The sequence below is a fragment of the Mustelus asterias genome, chromosome 9 (genome assembly GCF_964213995.1).
Source record: "Mustelus asterias chromosome 9, sMusAst1.hap1.1, whole genome shotgun sequence".
NCBI classification, from domain to species: domain Eukaryota; kingdom Metazoa; phylum Chordata; class Chondrichthyes; order Carcharhiniformes; family Triakidae; genus Mustelus; species Mustelus asterias.
The window spans coordinates 86805016-86823878 of NC_135809.1; the positions used below are offsets into that span (position 1 = coordinate 86805016).

The 18863-nt window shown below is 41.9% G+C and overlaps 2 protein-coding genes across 3 annotated transcripts in view; both read right to left on the bottom strand.

Annotated features, from left to right (window-relative positions):
- Positions 1–1828: 1828 nt before the first annotated feature.
- LOC144499257 (insulin-like) lies at positions 1829–4676 on the bottom strand. The gene is made up of 2 exons (XM_078221372.1): positions 4435–4676; positions 1829–2018 (listed from the first exon to the last, which is right to left on the bottom strand). Exons 1-2 carry the CDS (start codon positions 4674–4676, stop codon positions 1829–1831), a joined length of 432 nt encoding a protein of 143 aa, XP_078077498.1.
- Positions 4677–16669: 11993 nt separating this feature from the next.
- The window catches only part of th (tyrosine hydroxylase), a 72028-nt gene continuing 69834 nt past the window's right edge, over positions 16670–18863 (bottom strand). For both annotated transcript variants that reach the window (XM_078221233.1, XM_078221232.1), the window contains exons 12-13: positions 18712–18845; positions 16670–16829 (exon numbers count right to left, since the gene is read on the bottom strand). In XM_078221233.1, coding sequence (XP_078077359.1) covers positions 16670–16829; positions 18712–18845 — 294 coding nt within the window. The remainder of the gene's footprint in view (positions 16830–18711; positions 18846–18863) is intronic.

Below are 18863 nucleotides of genomic sequence, written 5' to 3' on the forward strand. Positions count from 1 at the left end.
ATTGGTCAGAACATTGAATACAGGAGTTGGGACATCTTGTTGAAGTTGTACAAGACATTGGTAAGGCCACACTTGGAATATTGTGTACAGTTCTGGTCACCCTATTATAGAAAGGATATTATTAAATGAGAAAGAGTGCAGAAAAGATTTACTAGGATGCTACTGGGACTTGATGGTTTGAGTTATAAGGAGCGGCTGAATAGACTGGGACCTTTTTCTCTGGACCATAGGAGGCTTAGGGGTGATCTTACAGAGATCTATAAAATAATGAAGGACATAGATCAGCTAGATAGTCAATTTCTTTTCCCAAAGGTAGGGGAGTCTAAAACTAGAGGGCAAAAGTGAGAGGGGAGAGATACAAAAGGGTCCAGAGGGGCAACTTTTTCACTCAGAGGGTGGTGAGTGTCTGGAACAAGCTGCCAGAGATAGTAGTAGAGGCGGGTACAATTTTGTCTTTTAAAAAGTGTTTAGACAGTTACATGGGTATAGAGGAATATGGGCCAAACGTGGGCAATTGGGACTAGCTTAGGGGTTAAAGAAAGGAGCGGCATGGACAAGTTGGGCCAAAGGGCCTGTTTCCATGCTGTAAACCTCTATGACTCTCATGGGCTGTTCAGTTTAAATGGGCACCCTTTTCATAGAATCATAGAATTCCTACAGTGTAGAAGGAGGGCTTTCAGCCCATCGAGCCTGCAGTGACCACAATCCCACCCAGACCCTATTCCCATAACCCCACATATTTACCATGTTAATCCCCTGACACTAGGGTCAACTTAGCATGGCCAATCAACCGAACCCACACATCTTTGGAGTCTGGGAGGAAACCGGAGCACCCAGGGGAAACCCACACAAATACGGGGAGAATGTGCAAACTCCACAGAGACAGTGACCCGCGGTGAGAATTGAACCCAGGTCCCTGGAGCTGTGAGGCAGCAGTGCCACCGTGCCGTTCCCTTGGTACTGGTATGAGTGAATGTTTTGTTGTTTAATCTGCAGTCAATTTTTTCTACTCATTTCAGTTCTTTTCAATAACTCTTAAGATTTTGTGGAAGTAGCACCAATCTAAAGCTATAAAAGGATCAGAGACTTGTACCAGCCAAAAAAGTCCCCAGCATGGGAGTCATTGAATACAGTTTGGAGCATTCCAACTACCACCTGTGAAAGGAGCTAATTTATCCACGGCATTGAATCTTTTTGTGTGTATTACTCCGTCACGATTGTCAGATGAGCAATTGGCCAGCCCATCATTTTAATCCCTTTTTCAGATTTTATACTGACCATCTTTAATCCCTTTTCTACTTTGTGTAAAGCCCTGATTCTCTTCACCTCAACCTACATTCATGGAGTTTGCCTTACCACCATCATTTCAAAACATCTTGGGTTATGTGGGGCCTGTTTTAGCAACACATTGAAGTCAACTTAGGAAGTTAAGAAAAGGAATTGAAAAAGAAAATTGGAGGCATCAGAAGCTGCTCTTTATTTTTAAGTTAAAATATAAGTAATAGGATACAGACTGGTTCAATCTGCGAAAGTGCGTAGAATGTGCTAGGTCATCCATATAAGCAGAGTTTGCTTCATATAAATGTAGGAGGCAGCTCCATCCATTTTAATAAGGGGGCGAAGCAGTAGATAAAAGGCACTTTAAAAATGACAACGTTTTCCTCATAAAAGTAAAATCAAAATTGTACTTTTTATGCAATTTGCCACCAGTTATTTTAAATTTTTGTATGGTTCAAAATCTTTTTTAAATAAAGGACATGACAAAGAACTTGTCTCCTACACAATGGCTGCACACTTCACTTTCTGACATTCACGGTATTTCAATTACTTATTGGTTGCAGTAGCCTTCCAGATCATAAAGGGAGCAAGTATTGTGACAGCAGTGATCCACTATTCCCCTCTTCATCACCTGGCCCAGCCGTTTATTGAATGGAAATTGCTGCTCTGTCTCATTTTCTTGAATGGATTCTTCACCACGTAATGCTGGAAGAGAATAATTCAACAATATTTTATTTCTCCTGCTCTCAGAAAGTCAGATAGTATATGTGCAGAAACAAACAGCCCGCGGCTGTGATCCTATCTGCTCCCGCTGCAGTGAATGAAGATTTGGCTGAGCACCAAATTCTCCATTCTTGCTGGCAGTGGTAACGGTGCAAACAAGATCAGAGAATCCCGGCCAGAGAAGAGAATTGAGGAGCATGTTGTTTTCATGCAGCGAGTATGGCCAGGGCCAAATGCCTGATGGTGTGGAGGAAGCAAATTCAATGGTAACTTTCAAAAAAAAGATTGCATTTGTACTTGACTAGGAAAAATGTGCAAAACTATGGGAAAAGAATTGGGTGTTCTTTTAAAAAAGACAATGGGAAAGAGTAAAGGGCAAGATAATAGATGGGAAGTGCTGGGATTTTCAAAAAAAACCTTTGATATGATATTCAGTAGTAGACTCGTGGTCAGAATATGTTGAGTCAGGGAACAAATAGTATAATAGAGAGCAAGGTGGCTACAAAACAGAAAACAGAGATTAAAGGTTCAGGGTGGTTAGTCAGACTGGCAGAAAGTGGAAATTATTGTTCCACTTAAATTGGTGCTGGATTCGCTGCTATTCACAATTTGAACTCAGGAATCAGAAATGAGCAGTATTTTTCAGCCATCCTCCCACCCCGGTATTTTTCAGTTTCGCCGAACTCAATGGATTTTGAATGACTTCCTGCATTTTCCAGCCTCACCCCCACTATGACTGGGGCTGTATAATTTCACAGTAAGAGTTTTAACAACACCAGGTTAAAGTCCAACAGGTTTATTTGGTAGCAAATACCATTAGCTTTCGGAGCGCTGCTCCTTCATCAGATGGAGTGGAAATGTGCTCTCAAACAGGGCACAGAGACACAAAATCAAGTTACAGAATACTGATTAGAATACGATTCCCTACAACCAACCAGATCTTAAAGATACAGACAATGTGGGTGGAGGGAGCATTAAGCACAGGTTAAAGAGATGTGCATTGTCTCCAGACAGGGTAGACCGCAAGTCCAGGAGGCAAACTGTGGGGGTTACAGATAATGTGACATAAATCCAACATCCCGGTTTAGGCCGTCCTCATGTGTGCGGAACTTGGCTATCAGTTTCTGCTCAGCGACTCTGCGCTGTCGTGTGTCGTGAAGGCCGCCTTGGAGAACGCTTACCTGAAGATCAGAGGCTGAATGCCCGTGACTGCTGAAGTGCTCCCCCACAATTTCACCCATAACTTCACCCACAATTTCACCCATAATTACAAAATTTACAAATGAAACCAAATTGGGTATATATTTCATACTGAGAAAGAATGAAATTAGACATTAATAAACTTGCAGAATTGTCGTGCAAATGACATGAAGTCTAATATACATAAGAGTAAGATGTTGCATTTTGATGGGAAAGAATAAGAGTGTCATAAACAACTTGGGAAATGTGAGTCTAAAGAGGATACAGGAACAAATAGATCTCAAGAGGATAGCTTCACCAGTCATTAAAATTTTCATAAATTTTCACAGTAACTTCATTGCAGTGTTAATATAAGCCCACTTGTGACTAATAAATAAACTTTGAATTGGCAATACAAGTTAATGGAGATCAGAAAAATACAACCAAAGCCCTCCGAAGCGCCTTTATAGTAGAACTGAAAAGCAGGGAAGTTACAATAAACTTGTTGGATCACACTTAAGAATACTGCATACAATTCTGGTCTCCATATTACAAAACAAAAGGGATATAGAGACACTGGAGAAGATGAAGATGAGGATGGGAGTACCAGAATGGAGAGTTTCCAGCTCTCAGGAAAGACTGAACTGCAGTTTGGGAATCTTTTTTTCTAGATAAGACAAGGCTAAAGGATGGCCTAATTGAGATCTTTCAGATTATGGAAGAGTTTCGTAGGGCAGAGGTAAAGAAAATGTTTCCACTTGTGGGGGATCCAAACTAGGGACAATAAAAAGAAAATATAGTCACTGATAAGTCGAATAAAAAAAATTCAAGAGAATTCTACACCCACAAGCAGTTAAAATGTGGAAATTGATTTCAAGTGGAAAAGTCGAGGCAAATAACAACATATTTAAAGGGAAGCTATAAGTTCTTGAGAAAAAAAAGAAGAGAAGGACATGTTGATACGGCTAGATGAAGTAGGAAGCACAGAGAGTCATGCAAAGCAGTGTCCAAATGATCTGTTTCTGTTAGTAAATTGTTTGTAATTCTATGTAATGATGTCCCAATGGCTCATGAGTTTTGAATGTTTCTGTTGTAAGTACTAGCAAAGGAGGGGGACTAATTTGATAACTCCACTTAGCATTCTTTCAAAGTCCATCCAAATGAAAATCTAACCTTCATGATTCAGATGTTGCTAGAGTGTGCTTTCTAATCCCCTGCCAGATTCAGGACAAGCATTTGCATCCCCATCATTACGACATGCAGAAAAGAAATCCATTTATTAATTGTATCCAGAGTTTGGCCAACATACCTAGAAACTGCTCCGTGCCTCTTTTTATTTTAGGTACATAGTAGAAACCCTTTTGTCCACACACAAAATATAGAGTCTCTACTAGATGCGAGCCACACAGGTGCTGTGATGGTAGTGTTTCTAATCCTTTAGGGCAAGAAAAGACGATCAATACAGCCACCAGCACGATTTGGTTCCAAAGCACCATTTCAATGATTAAATGTGGAACTCCCTTGAAAAAGAAAATAAAGAAATCATTGCATGTACATAATGTCTTTTACATCCATGTTATGTGCTTCAAAGTGAATTGATTATGTTTGAACTGTTGCCACTGTGTTTACAGACGGTACCTAATTTTTGCACAGCAAGATCGGAAAAACAGTAAGGAGATAAATGATTAGTTTGACTTGTTTTGGAGGTGGTATTTGAGGGATTAAACGTTGGCCAGGGCATTTCCTTTATCTTCTTTGAAAAAGGAGCCCTCACTTCTACCTTGAACAGATTGGCTTGGCTTCCCAATTTCACCTCTCATCTGAAAGACAATGTCAATCCTTGTCAGCCTTGATTAAGCATCCAAATCCTGAAAGGGTGGGGGCTTGAACATGCAACCTTACAAACAGTTGAGGGTGAGGTTTGCAAAGCTTGTAAAGACCTTGGAGGAGCAATTCGATCAACTTGATAAATAACATGTTAAACCATGTTCAAAGTTTCATTTGGATCTCAATTTAAGAAACATTTCATAGTATTCTTACCTGACCAGTCTGTTGCAGCTTCTCTGAGCCTGTTTGAATGTGTAATGACCACTAAGAGAGCAAGTTAATTTATACAGCAAGCTGCTCATCTGTGTTTTTTAAAAATTCTGTATTTGGCACTTAAAACATTTCTAAACCTTGTTCATCTGGTAAAAATATCGCTGTCTTTGCACATTAGGTAATTGTCAGATTTTGCAACTCATTTAACTTCAACTCTAATTGTTTGCACTGGTAATCTCTATCCTTCATTTAGTCCCAGCATCACAGGCTGTTCATAAAACATGGTCATTTCACTTTCAAGAGCTGTTAAACCTTACTGAACAACTCTGAAATTGTCCACTGGTCAATTAGTAACGACTGCGCCCATTTTGGTAGGTGCTGTTGATATATTAATTGCATTTCATTGTTTTACTTATTAGAGTCAGTGACGAAAAGAGGACACTTCTGAGCACTTAAAGTCCTGGACTGCCCATCTTAATGAACCTGTTGATTTGTTGATGTAGCAGTTTTCTCAGAATTGAACAGAATTGTATTGACGTGTGTTGAGCAATGATTTTGCCATCACCTTTCCTATTACAGGTAGAACCCTCTGATCTCCCCAGATCTGTATGATTAATAGCTCACTCTCTTTTTCCCTCTGTTCAGCTATTTCTGTTTCCCTTTGCTCCCTGCTTTTTCTCATTCTTTCTGGTCCCGATCCAATCCAAAGGTGCCTGTAGTTCTTGTATTTTATAATGTTTCTTTTTTTGAGTCATTTCTCAGGTCCCGCATCCGCAGTTTGAAATGTTGATCCTCTGCTTAATTTTCTTCACTTTTCTCCTTCTATCTTGGGAAGATGTTGGGGACCAATCTCAATTTTGTCTAATAGTGTAAATGGATGATAGTGAATCAGCTGCCTGATTGCATCTCACCGAGTTTATCTTTCCATTGACTTCAATGGGTGAGATGGGAAGCAGCTTGCTGACTCAGTCAGTCATATTCCACACATTTGCACAAAGCCAACATCTAGCCTGTTGACTCCTACTGGGTCATTTTCCATGGGAACAAGCAGCCCCCCAGTACCTCACCCAAGTGGCTGGTCTCCATGTGGGAATCAATTCAATGTCAACAGACCTTTACACAATGAAGGCCCAACCAAGCCCATTTCGAACCAGAGTCAAGGATAGTACATGCATCCCACCTAAACAGGAATCCCTGGACAATAATTAAGAATAGAAACTCTGCCTAGCTTTTTTCCTTCTTCAGCTCTCACCTACTCACATCCTGGCTCAGATCAGCCATTTCAGGAAAAGAATGGATCTTCCCAGCCTGAATGGTTCAGGTCCTTGTCAGACATGAGCTGTCAATCAGGAAACCAAATAAGCATGATATCTAAATGTGTGCTTTTTAACTTGTAGCACTTCTCAGATGTGAGAAGTAATAACATAATTTAATATAAGCCATAGCTTATGTACAAAAAAGGCCTGTAGAAATTTTGGGACAGTGGCTGAAGATATTAGATACTTACCTCAATGTCCCCAAGTCCCTCAGTGCTTTTATCCAAGTTACAGATCACAAGATATCGAATCATAGAATCCCTACAGTACAGAAGGAGGCCATTCAACCCATTGAGTCTGGGTGCAATAGAAGACCAGAATCGAACCTGGGCTGTGAGGCAGCAGTGCTAACCACTGTGCCACCGTGCCTCCCCGATCTTCCTGGAATCTGATAAAAAACCTGCTTACATTTTCATGTACATTTTGGTCAGAGACACATGTTTGGGCAAGGACTAGATTTTACATGTTAAGGTTTAGAGTCAGTTGTTTTCACAAACTGTTTCACACTTTGAATTATTTTGCAGTCCAGTGGCCGCTAGGTATGTAAATGTGCACAGTAATTCTGCAAAGGGAGGATTTGCAGTTTGTGGAATGGATAATGCAACAACAAAGGAAAATGGCATCACTATACATGTATGAAGGCACAGCTGTCCATGGTGAGGTGAAAGGGCAGGAATACACAAGAGGCTAGAGTCAGAGCAATGGATAGTTGGGGTGGGAGGGGTTATAATATGGGAAGAGGTCACTGAGAGAAGCAACTGTGAACGATGGAGTGATTTTAATGTAAGCCTAAAGGTGGGGTTTATCACCATCTCTATGACGTGTTTCCCAGTGGCAAAGGTGGCTCACCATTGGCTGGCAGCGGGATTATCCAGTCTGTTGATGTCCATGGCCTTTTGCGTTGCTTGCCAGCTGCTCCGCCGGGGATCACACTGCGGAGGGGGGGGTGGATGGTTGCCATTGGTGGGACCAGATGATCCCACCAGTGGGGAGGGTCAGAAAATTCAGCCCTAAAAATATGAAATTTATGGCACTGGAAGACCAGTAGCCAATGTAGAACAATTCTGATGGTTGTGCTGTGGGGGCAGGATCTAAATACAAGGAGCAGATGTTTAGGGAGGGTGGAGGGGACTGGTCTACGATAATTTACTCTGTAGCAGGCAAAGGTATGAATGAGGGTTTCGTTGTCTGAGATGGTATCTCTTGTCCCCAAGGAGCCATCCCTCCAGCCACTGCACTCCCTCAAAGATAGCAGCAATCTGAGAGCAGCCTAGAGTGTAGCGATTGTGGACGCTCCGCAGGAAATGGGCACACACCCGCATAATGTGTTTGGCCTTACGTCGCGGATGATCTGTACTTTGTGGGAGTGGAATCCCTTGCGGTTCATGAAAGGCACCCTATGTATACTATGGGAAACATAGAGTCATGTGGGTGCAGGTAAAGTGAACCTGCACTTGGGGTAGGCCAGCCATGCGGGTAACACCCATGGCTTTGGTGTTCTGCCTAGCCTGGTCATGGTCAAAGCTTATGTAGTTATGAGCACTCACAAATAGCACATTGGTCATCTCTCTTATGTACTTGTGTGCAGTGGACTGGGAAATGCCATAGAATTCACTCGTGTAGCCCTGAAATGAGAACTAACAGAAAGGTTCAGCACGGCTGTGACCTTCAGGGCCACAGGCAATGGGTGACCTCCCAACTCATGTGGCACCAACTCCTGCATGACTTGGCATAGGTTGTCTACCCTCTCTCAGGACAGATGCAGTCATCACTGGCATTGCTTCTCCATCATCTGGAGGTATGCCATGCTCCTTCAGCAGACCGATGCCCAGGTACTGCCTCCACCGAGTCACCTCAATATGTGGTCCTGCCCTCCGGTAACTCAGGATGCCCTGCCACCCCCTCCTCTGCAGGGTGCTGGCCCTACCCCCAGTAACGCAGCAGGCCCTGCAATAACACTTGTCACGGGGCTGCCTGATGAGCACTTTACCGTTGCCCCTCATGTTGGAGAATAAGCCTATGTCATCTCTCTCATTGAGAGGTGAGTTCATGCCATGGAGTTCAATGCTTGGGGCTGAGCTCCCAGATTTTATTGAATTCAAATTTCATAATCAACTGGTGGGCTTCGAACTCGGGTCTCTCTTTTTACTAATCCAGTGACAATACCACTATGTCACTGGCTGCCCACCAAGCTGACTGCACCTGGTATTCCAGATGGTCTCCCAACTAACCAAGCCTGAGTCTGCTCAGCTTTCAAGATCAGATGCGATCAGGCATTTTCAGACTAGTAGGGCCATAGGGTTAATTAACGGGTGGCAATCAGTGGCAGAATCACGCATTACAATACTGACTTAATGGGCATAATTGACTCATCAAGGAGGGATCTGATTTGGGAAGTGGGTTCCTCCTGTGGCAACTGAGGCTCACCTGACTTATTTCAAGCTTCCAGGTTACACACAATTGATCATTCACTTTAACCTGTATTCCCCCAACTTTCATGCGAGCAGATCATACGAGCCTTCCATCCTGTACACCCAGCACCCCCCATGATAATATCCCTGATAGGCTGGCCTCCTGGACCATAGGCAGCGCCCGTCCATACAGCTCATGCCCTTCAGCCATCCCTTGCAGTCTGAGGATGGGAATAAATATGACTGGCCCCATCATCTCCTCTGTGTCAGTGTCCTTTGCCCTCATGGAGCTAATTGCTGACCCATGTCATAGACCTCCACATTGCCCGCCTGACCAGGAGTGTCACCAGACCTCACCTTGGGACCTCACCATCATCCCCTGTGCTGACCCTGTGAGTTTCCCCTTTCCCACCGACTTCTAGCTGCCACCCCAGAAAAGCAATCCCTCTGAGGAACCATCACTTAAAATCTATCAAGGGTGATCTGAGATGCACAAAGTCCACACTAAGTTCCCCTGCCCCTCCAAGAAGTCTCTGGAAACCATTCCAACGGAAGGCTTTGACTCCTTTACCATGATACCTTGCACTAAACAGCTGAGGACCCCATCTTAGCCACCTCAGTGGCTCTTTTGGTATCTGAATGCACTGCTGAAAATCTATTAGCTAAGTGAGTTGAAAAGTGATCAGGCCTAGGTAGATGACTGGAATCAAGTATTAGTAGGTTAAAACAATGATTGAACAATGAGAGACCTTCAAAGAGGGAATCGTTTGGCACAGGGGTAGATAAATTCCCATGAGGGGGGAAAGAAGGGCATTCAAAACTAGGTCTCCCTGAATGACAAGAGATTGGTTTCCAGAGACTAGTTAAGAAGCTGATTGACATTAAAATGATTGCCAACATTCATCAATGATGTAAACCCTAGTTTAAACAGTCCAAAGGATAAAGATGGAGGAAATAGTAGGAAGAGTTCAAGTTGCCAGTTGCAGGTAAGTCAGAGTTGTGGGCTTGAACAGAGACATAATGGTCTCTACTAACAGCAACCAGCTGTTTGGGACTAAACATGACTTTGGTGTGGATTTCAAGCACTGCATAAAGTGACTCGCAGCATTTCATGTTAACTTGCTGCCTGAGCTTTGAGGATTTTGAACAACTTCCTGGGACATTTTATCAATACTTCATCAACACTGAAGCTACATTTAATCTTGAGATTCTCCAAGGCCATCACCTCAAAAAGAATGATTGCCACTCTACCTGACAGGAGTCACCAGCAGAAAGGGAGAGCTTGGTTTTGAGCACTATGCTAATACGCCCTTGTCATGATGAGGAATGGAAGGAGGTCATGTGTCCAGACATGTTACTGCTTTGCAATTCCAGGCAAGTTCAAATTATGGTAATCAGCAATTAGGAACGGAATTGTGCACTAAATCTTTCAAACAGGTATGTTTTATTAGAACAGTATCTATTTACTGCCTTTCCTCACTCTCTTACAATAAAAGATCCCTCCTTAATGTTTTAAATCTGCATAGAAATCCAGCCTTATTATTTACGAGGTGTATTTTGGCCACTTGGTGATGACAGTGAGCAAGCTTCCAACGTGTAGCAATATTAGTTGAGTAAAATGTAATCGGCTCGTACCTTACTGATCAGTTATCTTGTTTAGTTGAAATGTTACTTCATTTAAAATACACAGGTTGAGGGAATCGTTAAAATAGCAGTTAATGTTAAAGCAAAGAAATCTCATCTGAATGCGTCAAATCATTTGGTCTTGAATTGGCTGAATATAATTCTTGCTGTCAGCTCCCTCTACTGGCACAAAGGTGAAAATGTGAAATCCTGAAGTAGAACTGGAAAATTCTGGAATCCGACAATAGCTCCTTTAGCAACTGAAAAAGAAAAGCTAGCTGTGGTGGAGAGGCTTTGTCAAAACACACAAAATATTTACTGTTTTTCACAAACTATTTCATCATTCGTAGTGCATTGGGCTTTATGCTGCTGTGATGAGATCAGTCTGCTGCCTCTTGCAGTTGATTGAAGATTGTAATGTGAATCAGGGATGCAATAACTTCTTGATCATATGTCTCCAAACTAACTGGTCATCATTCAAGGCATGCACTTCTCGAAAGACATAGTTTGGGTAATGTCTCTTATCTGATCACAACATGGCACCCCCAGTACTGTAATCCTAATGTGAAACATATCTTTCTTTCAGCTTACAATACCAGCTCACCACTGACCACATTTTCCCTGTCCCTGCTCTGCTTATTCATTCTTTCACTCCTCTGATTTTCAGCTGTTCTTCCCTGGGTGCTTCCCTGTACAGCCTATGATATTCAACAGCAGTTCATTTATCTTTCGACACCAAGGGACAATTTAGCATGGCCAATCCACATCTTCGGATGCCGGGCCATGAGGTTACAGATTGTGGATTTCTTTTGCCCGGTTGGATTTGTGGAGCCAGGAAGTGTTCCGTCTCTCCCCTCCCGACCTGGGAACGAAAACCAGGCCTAAGTTTTTATTTCTAGTTTACCACATTTGGTGACTCCATCCCCTCCTGACTACTTTTTGGTGGTCCAAACTTGGTGACCATACTCAGGTACATTCACAGTAACATAGTGGTTATGTTGCTGACCAGATAACACAAAGGCAGGAATTCAAATCTCTCCGTGGAAGCTGGGAAATTTAAATTCAACTATTTGAATAAATCTAAGATAACAAACTACTATGGTGACTATGAAACTACCAACCAAAAATGAATATCATCTCATAGAAATCATAGAAGAAATCATAGAAACCCTACAGTACAGAAAGAGGCCATTCGGCCCATCGAGTCTGCACCGACCACAATCCCACCCAGGCCCTACCCCCATATCCAAACATATTTACCCACTAATCCCTCTAACCTACGCATCTCAGGACAATGGGCAATTTTTAGCATAGCCAATCAACCTAATCTACACATCTTTGGACTCAAAGTCTGGGTCACTAATTTCCTTTAGGGAAGGAAATCTGCTGTTCTTTATGTAACTTCAGACCCCAATAATATGGTTGGCTCTTAACTGCTCTCCAAAGAGACAGACCAAGCCACGTAATTGTCTCGAGTCTGATTAACAATGGACAATAAATGCTGACCTTGCTGGTGTTGTCCACATCCCAGGAATATTTAAAAAATGGTGTCACCAAAGTTTCCCCAGTGATAACCTTTAACCACAGCTTTTCATAAATGCTGAATGGTTGAAAGGACATGAAGGATTTGACAGCAGAATACGAGGCTATCACGTCAGACGTCCAGTACGTGCAAACCACTGATGTGACACGTGAGGGCCTGAACCACAAAAGATATCCTTATTTTCTCTTGACTTGCTCACAGCAAGTGTTGGGAGATTAACCTTGTGACTCCAGGACAAGATGTGGAGATGCCGGCGTTGGACTGGGGTAAAAACAGTAAGAAGTCTCACAACACCAGGTTAAAGTCCAACAGGTTTATTTGGTAGCACAAGCCACTAGCTTTCGGAGCGCTGCTCCTTCATCAGGTAAGTGGGAGTTCTGTTCACAAACAGGGCATATAAAGACACAAACTCAATTTACAAAATAATGGTTGGAATGCGAGTCTTTACAGGTAATCAAGTCTTAAAGGTACAGACAATGTGAGTGGAGAGAGGGTTAAGTGGAGAGAGCGTTCTCCAAGGCGGCCTTCACAACACACAACGCAGAATCGTTGAGCAGAGACTGATAGCCAAGTTCTGCACACATGAGGACGGCCTCAACCGGGATCTTGGGTTCATGTCACACTATCTGTAACCCCCACGACTTGCCTGGGCTTGCAAAACCTCACTGGCTGTCCTGTCTGGAGACAATACACATCTCTTTAACCTGTGCTTAACCCTCTCTCCACTCACATTGTCTGTACCTTTAAGACTTGATTACCTGTAAAGACTCGCATTCCAACCATTATTTTGTAAATTGAGTTTGTGTCTTTATATACCCTGTTTGTGAACAGAACTCCCACTTACCTGATGAAGGAGCAGCGCTCCGAAAGCTAGTGGCTTTTGCTACCAAATAAACCTGTTGGACTTTAACCTGGTGTTGTGAGACTTCTTACTGTGTTTACTCCAGGACAATCCAGGAGAGTTAGCTACTTACTATCTAGTTGCTAACTACTTGCTCCTTTTTATTCTCTCTCTGTTCCCAATTTTTTTTTCTTTACTTGCAAACATCAGTGCAATAAGAAGAAGCTTCAATACACTGACTGCCAGCTCTGATGAAGGAAGGGTCAACCTAACTTTCTCTTTTAGATTCTAACTTGCTTGTGTAGCCTTTCAATCATTTTCTGTTTATTTTAATTACAGATTTCTGTGGTTCTCTGAGTTTCGGATGTTGGTTTGCAAATGTTTTCTCACATGGCCACTTCAGGTCTTTGGAGAGGTAATTCAATACAAAATTAGAGAGTTTTTTTTCCAACCAAGATGCTGTTTATTCCGTGGAGCAGAGACACCATTTAATCCCAAATGCTGAAGATTCCAAGGACAGACAAGAACTTGACTATTGCCACATATTGTGGAGCGAAACAACAAAATAACAGGACGGCAACAGGCTCGTTGGTGAGAATACACACACTGAATGAAGGTTGGCCAGAGGGACAATTGGCTGACACAAGCAGGTCGATTTTCCAAAACATCAAACATGGTCATTACTAACACTATTTCAAGCTGAAAGTTGCAACATCATTTACAGAGACACCAAGGTAATTTACAGGGCAAAATTAATTCTCACATGGAAAACTATGTGTTAATAAGGGACAGGCAGTACAGATTTGTTAAAGGTAAATCATACCTGATTAACCTAATTAAATTCTTTGATGAAGTAACAGAGCTGATGAAGGTAGTGCAGTAGGTTTTCTACATATGAACTTTCAAAAGACATTTGTTAAAGTACAACATAACAGACTTCTTCAGAAAATAGAGGTACTTGCAGGTAAATCTACACTTGGGATGTGGGAGTCTTTTAAAAGTGAAATAATGAGAGTTCAAGGCCAACGTGTTCCTCTCAGAGGGAAGGGCAAGGGCAGCAAGTCCAGGGAACTCTGGATGACAAGGGATATTGAAGGTTTGGCAAAGAAATAAAAGGAAGCATTTGGTAGGTATAAAACACTAAAAATGGGGAAGGCCCTTCGGGAGTGTAGAGAGTGTAAGGGGTGCTTTGAAAGAAATTAGGAAGGCAAAGAGGGGCCACAAAATATCATTGATAGATAATATTAAGGAAAACCCTCAAGGCATTTTATCAGTATATTAAGAGCAAGAGGATAACCAGGGAAAGAGCAGGGCGCATTAGATATCAAAAGGGCAATCTGCGCATGGAACCAGAGGATGTGAGCAAGGTCTTAAATTAATATTTTTCATCTGTACTCACTAAGGAGAAATACATTGTAAATGGAGATTTCAGTCGAGACAGTGAAATTCTAGAGCATGTTAAGGTTAATAAGGACACGGTATTAGATTTTTTTGTGGACATAGAGGTGCATGAATCCCCAGATTGCTATGGGAGGCCAAAGGAGGAAATTGCAGGGGCCCTGATGTAGATATTTAAATCTTCACTGGCCACAGGTAACTGCCAAATGACTGGAGGATAGCTAATGTGGTACATTTATTCCAGAAGAGCAGCAGGGATAAGCTAGCTAATTACAGGCCAGTTAGTCTAATGCCAATGGTAGGGAAATTATTGGAAAAAAATTCTGAGAACAGGATTAATCAACACATGGAAAGGCAGGGATTGATCAGGGATAGTCAGTACAGGTTTATCTGTGGATGATCCTGTCTAACTAATTTGAGTTTTTGATAAGATAACTATATATTTATAAGGATGGAGCAGCTAATGTGGTTTACATGGACTTCAGTAAGATTTGTGACAAGGTCTCACATGGAAGGCTGGTCCAAAAGGTTACAACCAATGGGATCTAAGGGAAGTTGGCAAATTGAATCCAAAATTAGCTTGTTAACAGGAGGCATTGGATGTTGGTGGAGGGTTGCTTTTGTGACTGGAAGCCTGTGACCAGTGGTGTACCACAGGGATTAGTGCTGGGACCCTTGTTTGTTATATACATAAACGACTTGCCTGTGAATGTAGAAGGTATAATTAGTAAGTTTGCAGATGACATGAAAATTGGTGGGTGTTGTTGATAGTGAGGAGGATAGTCTTAGCCTACAGACTGATATTGATCAACTATTAAGTTGGGCAGAGCAATGGCAGATGGAATTTAATCCTGTTAAGTGTGAGGTGATGTATTTTGTAAGTCCTTAGGGAGTATTGAGGAACAAAGGGACCTTGGTGTACAATTCTGTAGATCCCTGAAGATGGCAGCACAGGTAGATACATTGGTGAAAAAGGCATACGGGATGTTTGCCTTCATTAGCTGGGGCATAGAATATAGGAGCAGGGAGGTCTTGAGACAACTTTATAAAACATTGGTTAAGCCACAGATGGACTATTGTGTGCAGTTCTGATTACTACACTATTGGAAGGATGTGATTGCACTGGAGAGGGTGCAGTAGAGATTCACCAGGATGTTGCTTAGGATGGAAATTTAAGCTATGATGAAAGACTGGATAGGCTTAGTTTGTTTTCCCTGAAGCAGAGGAGACTGAGTGGTAATCTGATAGAGGTATACAAAGTTATGAGAGGCATAGATAGGGTAGATCATAAGAATCTTTTCCCTGTGGCAGAGGTGTCTATGACCAGGGGGCATAGGTTTAAGGTGAGGAGTAACTGGTTTAGAGGGGATCTGAGGAAAAATGTTTTCACCAGAGGGTGGTGGAAATATGGAACGCACTGCTTGAGAGGGTGGTGGAGGGAAGTATTGCAACATTTAAGAAGCATCTGGATGAGTACTTAAATTGCCAAGGCATTGTAGGCTATGGACCAACTGCTGGTAAATGGGATTAATATAGATTGGTATTTGATGGTCAGCATAGGCATGATGGGACAAAGAGCCGGTTTCTGTGCTGTATGACTCTATGCCTCTATGGTTCTAAAGAGACAGAGGCAACAGGTGCATAATCTGGTTATATATTTCTGTGACAAGGATTTAAGTCAAGGGAATATCATTTTGAAGTTTGTGATTGATCGAAATTTGGGAAATAACTAGTAGGATAGCAACAAACTGCAGGAAGATTGGAACAGAAATGGGCAGACGCAATCTAATGTGAATAATTGAAAAATGATAATTTTGGGAGAAAATATATATGGTGAGGCAGTTTTGAGGGGGGTGCATGAGCCCCTTTTAAAACAACACTTAAGAACATTATTGGGGACGAGTCAGCACAAAGGGTAGACCCTTATTCATTCAAACAGGCCTGGCTACTTACATAATTTGGAACCAGGGTGGGGGATGTTGCAAAACAGGCTGATAAAGAAATTGATAGCATTTTAACACCGCTCCCATTTTCTTTACCTGTGTTAAGTAGGCTGCCAGTTCACTATGAGCCCATTTTGTGGTATGGCAAAGACCAATTTCTAACATTCCACTATTCAGGGGGCACAGGAAATAGAATCCATAAAATAAAATGAAGCAAACCCTTCAATTGCTTGAACTTTACAATAGTGCCTGCGGACACAATGCTACATCCAAATGAAAGCTAAGAAGTTTGACAGATGTATGATGAAGCTTACAATGCAGCAGTAATATAGACAGAACACATCTGTATTATGTGACATGTGCAGAGCTAGAGGTTAGGAGAATACATCCAGTGCATCAGCCAGCATCTTCAACTCGTCCTTCAGATTGTCCAGCAACTTCCTGATTTTCTGAGGATTATCCAGTACTTCAATGGTCTTGGAAAATGGATCATATTTCACGGAAAATGGCCTCTTAATGCTCGCTGCATACTTTCTGCAAACACAAAAGACAAACTCTGTCAGGACTAATGGTCAGTACAAATGTTTGATTCAAATGATTAAATGCTGGATTCAGTGTATTGACAACATTTTTATTACACAAGATTGTACTTTCCAAAATGATCCTGATCAAGCAGCATAACATCCACAGTTTGAACTGTGAAAATTTAAGATAAAATTAAGGAGCAAGTTGTGTTTGACAAATTTAGGATTATTGAGGAAGTAACCAACAACAGAAAGGGTTGTTCTCCTTTGTTTAGTCACCTTTCCATTGTGGAAAATTACTATATTCTATAATAGTATATTATTATAGAGATTACATTTTGAGAGTACGTAATTGGTTGTAAAACACTTGATAATGTCCTGAGACGGAAAGGCATTATATAAATGTAATTTTATATAAAATAAAGTTTTTTTTTCTTTTAATTTTGATATCCTCCAATTTACCTGGCGAAATTTGAAAGATGGATGATTGAAGAATTGTGGTCATTTCCTCTGCTGACTGCTTCCTGATTTTTTTCATCAGCTGAGGGTGCATAGCGTAAAGGACTGACCTTTCATCTTAATTTTTCCCTCCAAGTGTCTCCTATTAATGCTCTTCTCCTGAAGCCATTGCCTATGCTAAGAGAATCATGGTTGAGCCCATCTTTGTCCTCACCCATTATCTCAACACTTACATTTTTAAAATCACATAACTGCTTCACTGATACAATGAAGTTGGGTGGCACAGTGGCAGTGGTTAGCACTGCTGCCTCACAGTGGCACGGTGGCAGTGGTTAGCACTGCTGCCTCACAGTGGCACGGTGGCAGTGGTTAGCACTGCTGCCTCACAGACAGTCACCCAAGGCTGCAGTTCAATTGCAGCCTTGGGTGACTGTCTGTGTGGAGTTTGCACATTCTCCCCGTGTCTGCATGGGTTTCCTCCGGGTGCTCTGGTTTTCTCCTACAGTCCTAAGATGTGCGGGTTATGTGGATTGCCCATTCAAAATTGTCCCTTAGGTTTAGAGGAACTAGCAGGGTAAATATGTGGAATTACGGGGATAGGGCCTGGGTGGAATTGTTGTCGGTGCAGGCTCGATGGGCTGAATGGCCTCCTTCTGCACTGTAGGGATTCTATAATTCTATACAGATATAAAATGGTGCTATGTGAGACAGGAGAGCACATCCAATAAAGAATGATGATTGGAATAACGTATTTTTTTTTATTTTAAGAGGTTTGTGTCACACAAATTTAATGCCCATTTTCAGTTGCTCTGAAGAAAATTGATGGGCTTTATTCATGAATTGCTGAACAGCTTGAACTAGATAGATTTCTAAACACTGAAGGCATTAAGGGGTATAGGGAGAGAGTGGGAGTATGGTATTGAGACAGAGGATCAGCCATGATCATGTTGAATGGTGGAGCAGGCTTGATGGGCCGAATGGACTACTCTTGCTCCTATTTTCTATGTTTAATACAATTGATTTGCTTGCTCAACCTATTCAGAGACCAGTTACGATTTAACCACGTCAGTGCAGGAAAGGTGTCACATGAAGGCCAGATTAGGTAAAGGTGGCAGCTTTCCTTCCTCAAAGTACATCAGTAAAATGGCTGTGTTTTTACACAAATCCAACAGTTCCTTGGCCATGTTGACCAGAAGCAGTTTTTTATTTCCAATTTTTAAGAAACTACCATAGTGAGATTTGAATTCCTCCTCTCTGGATTATTAAACTGAGCCCCTGAATGACTGATCCAGTAACACAATCTGATCTACAACTGAGGTGTTAATGAGTAGAAGAGACATCTTTGGTAACTCATCTGGGTGATGAATGCTGATGTTTTGGTTTTAACAAACTGGACAGGAATTACACTGCCGCAGTTTGACAGAGCCGCTTACCTCAGTTTGTCTGTAGCATCGCTAAAGCTTTCAGATACAAAATACACTGGTTGATAAGTCTGATCCTGATAGGGCTGAATTGCAGTAGCGTTGGGGTCAAACTCCCGTAGCTCAGGTTCACCAGACAGAGCGTGCTGTGTACAAAACATTTA

Coding starts and splice junctions, on each gene's coding strand:
- LOC144499257 (XM_078221372.1), bottom strand. CDS start 4,676: ATGGTGCTTTGGAACCAAATCGTGCTGGTGGCTGTATTGATCGTCTTT. Junction 2,019..4,434: donor GGATTTCTTTTCTGCATGTC/GTAATGATGGGG, acceptor TTCTGAGAGCAG/GAGAAATAAAATATTGTTGA.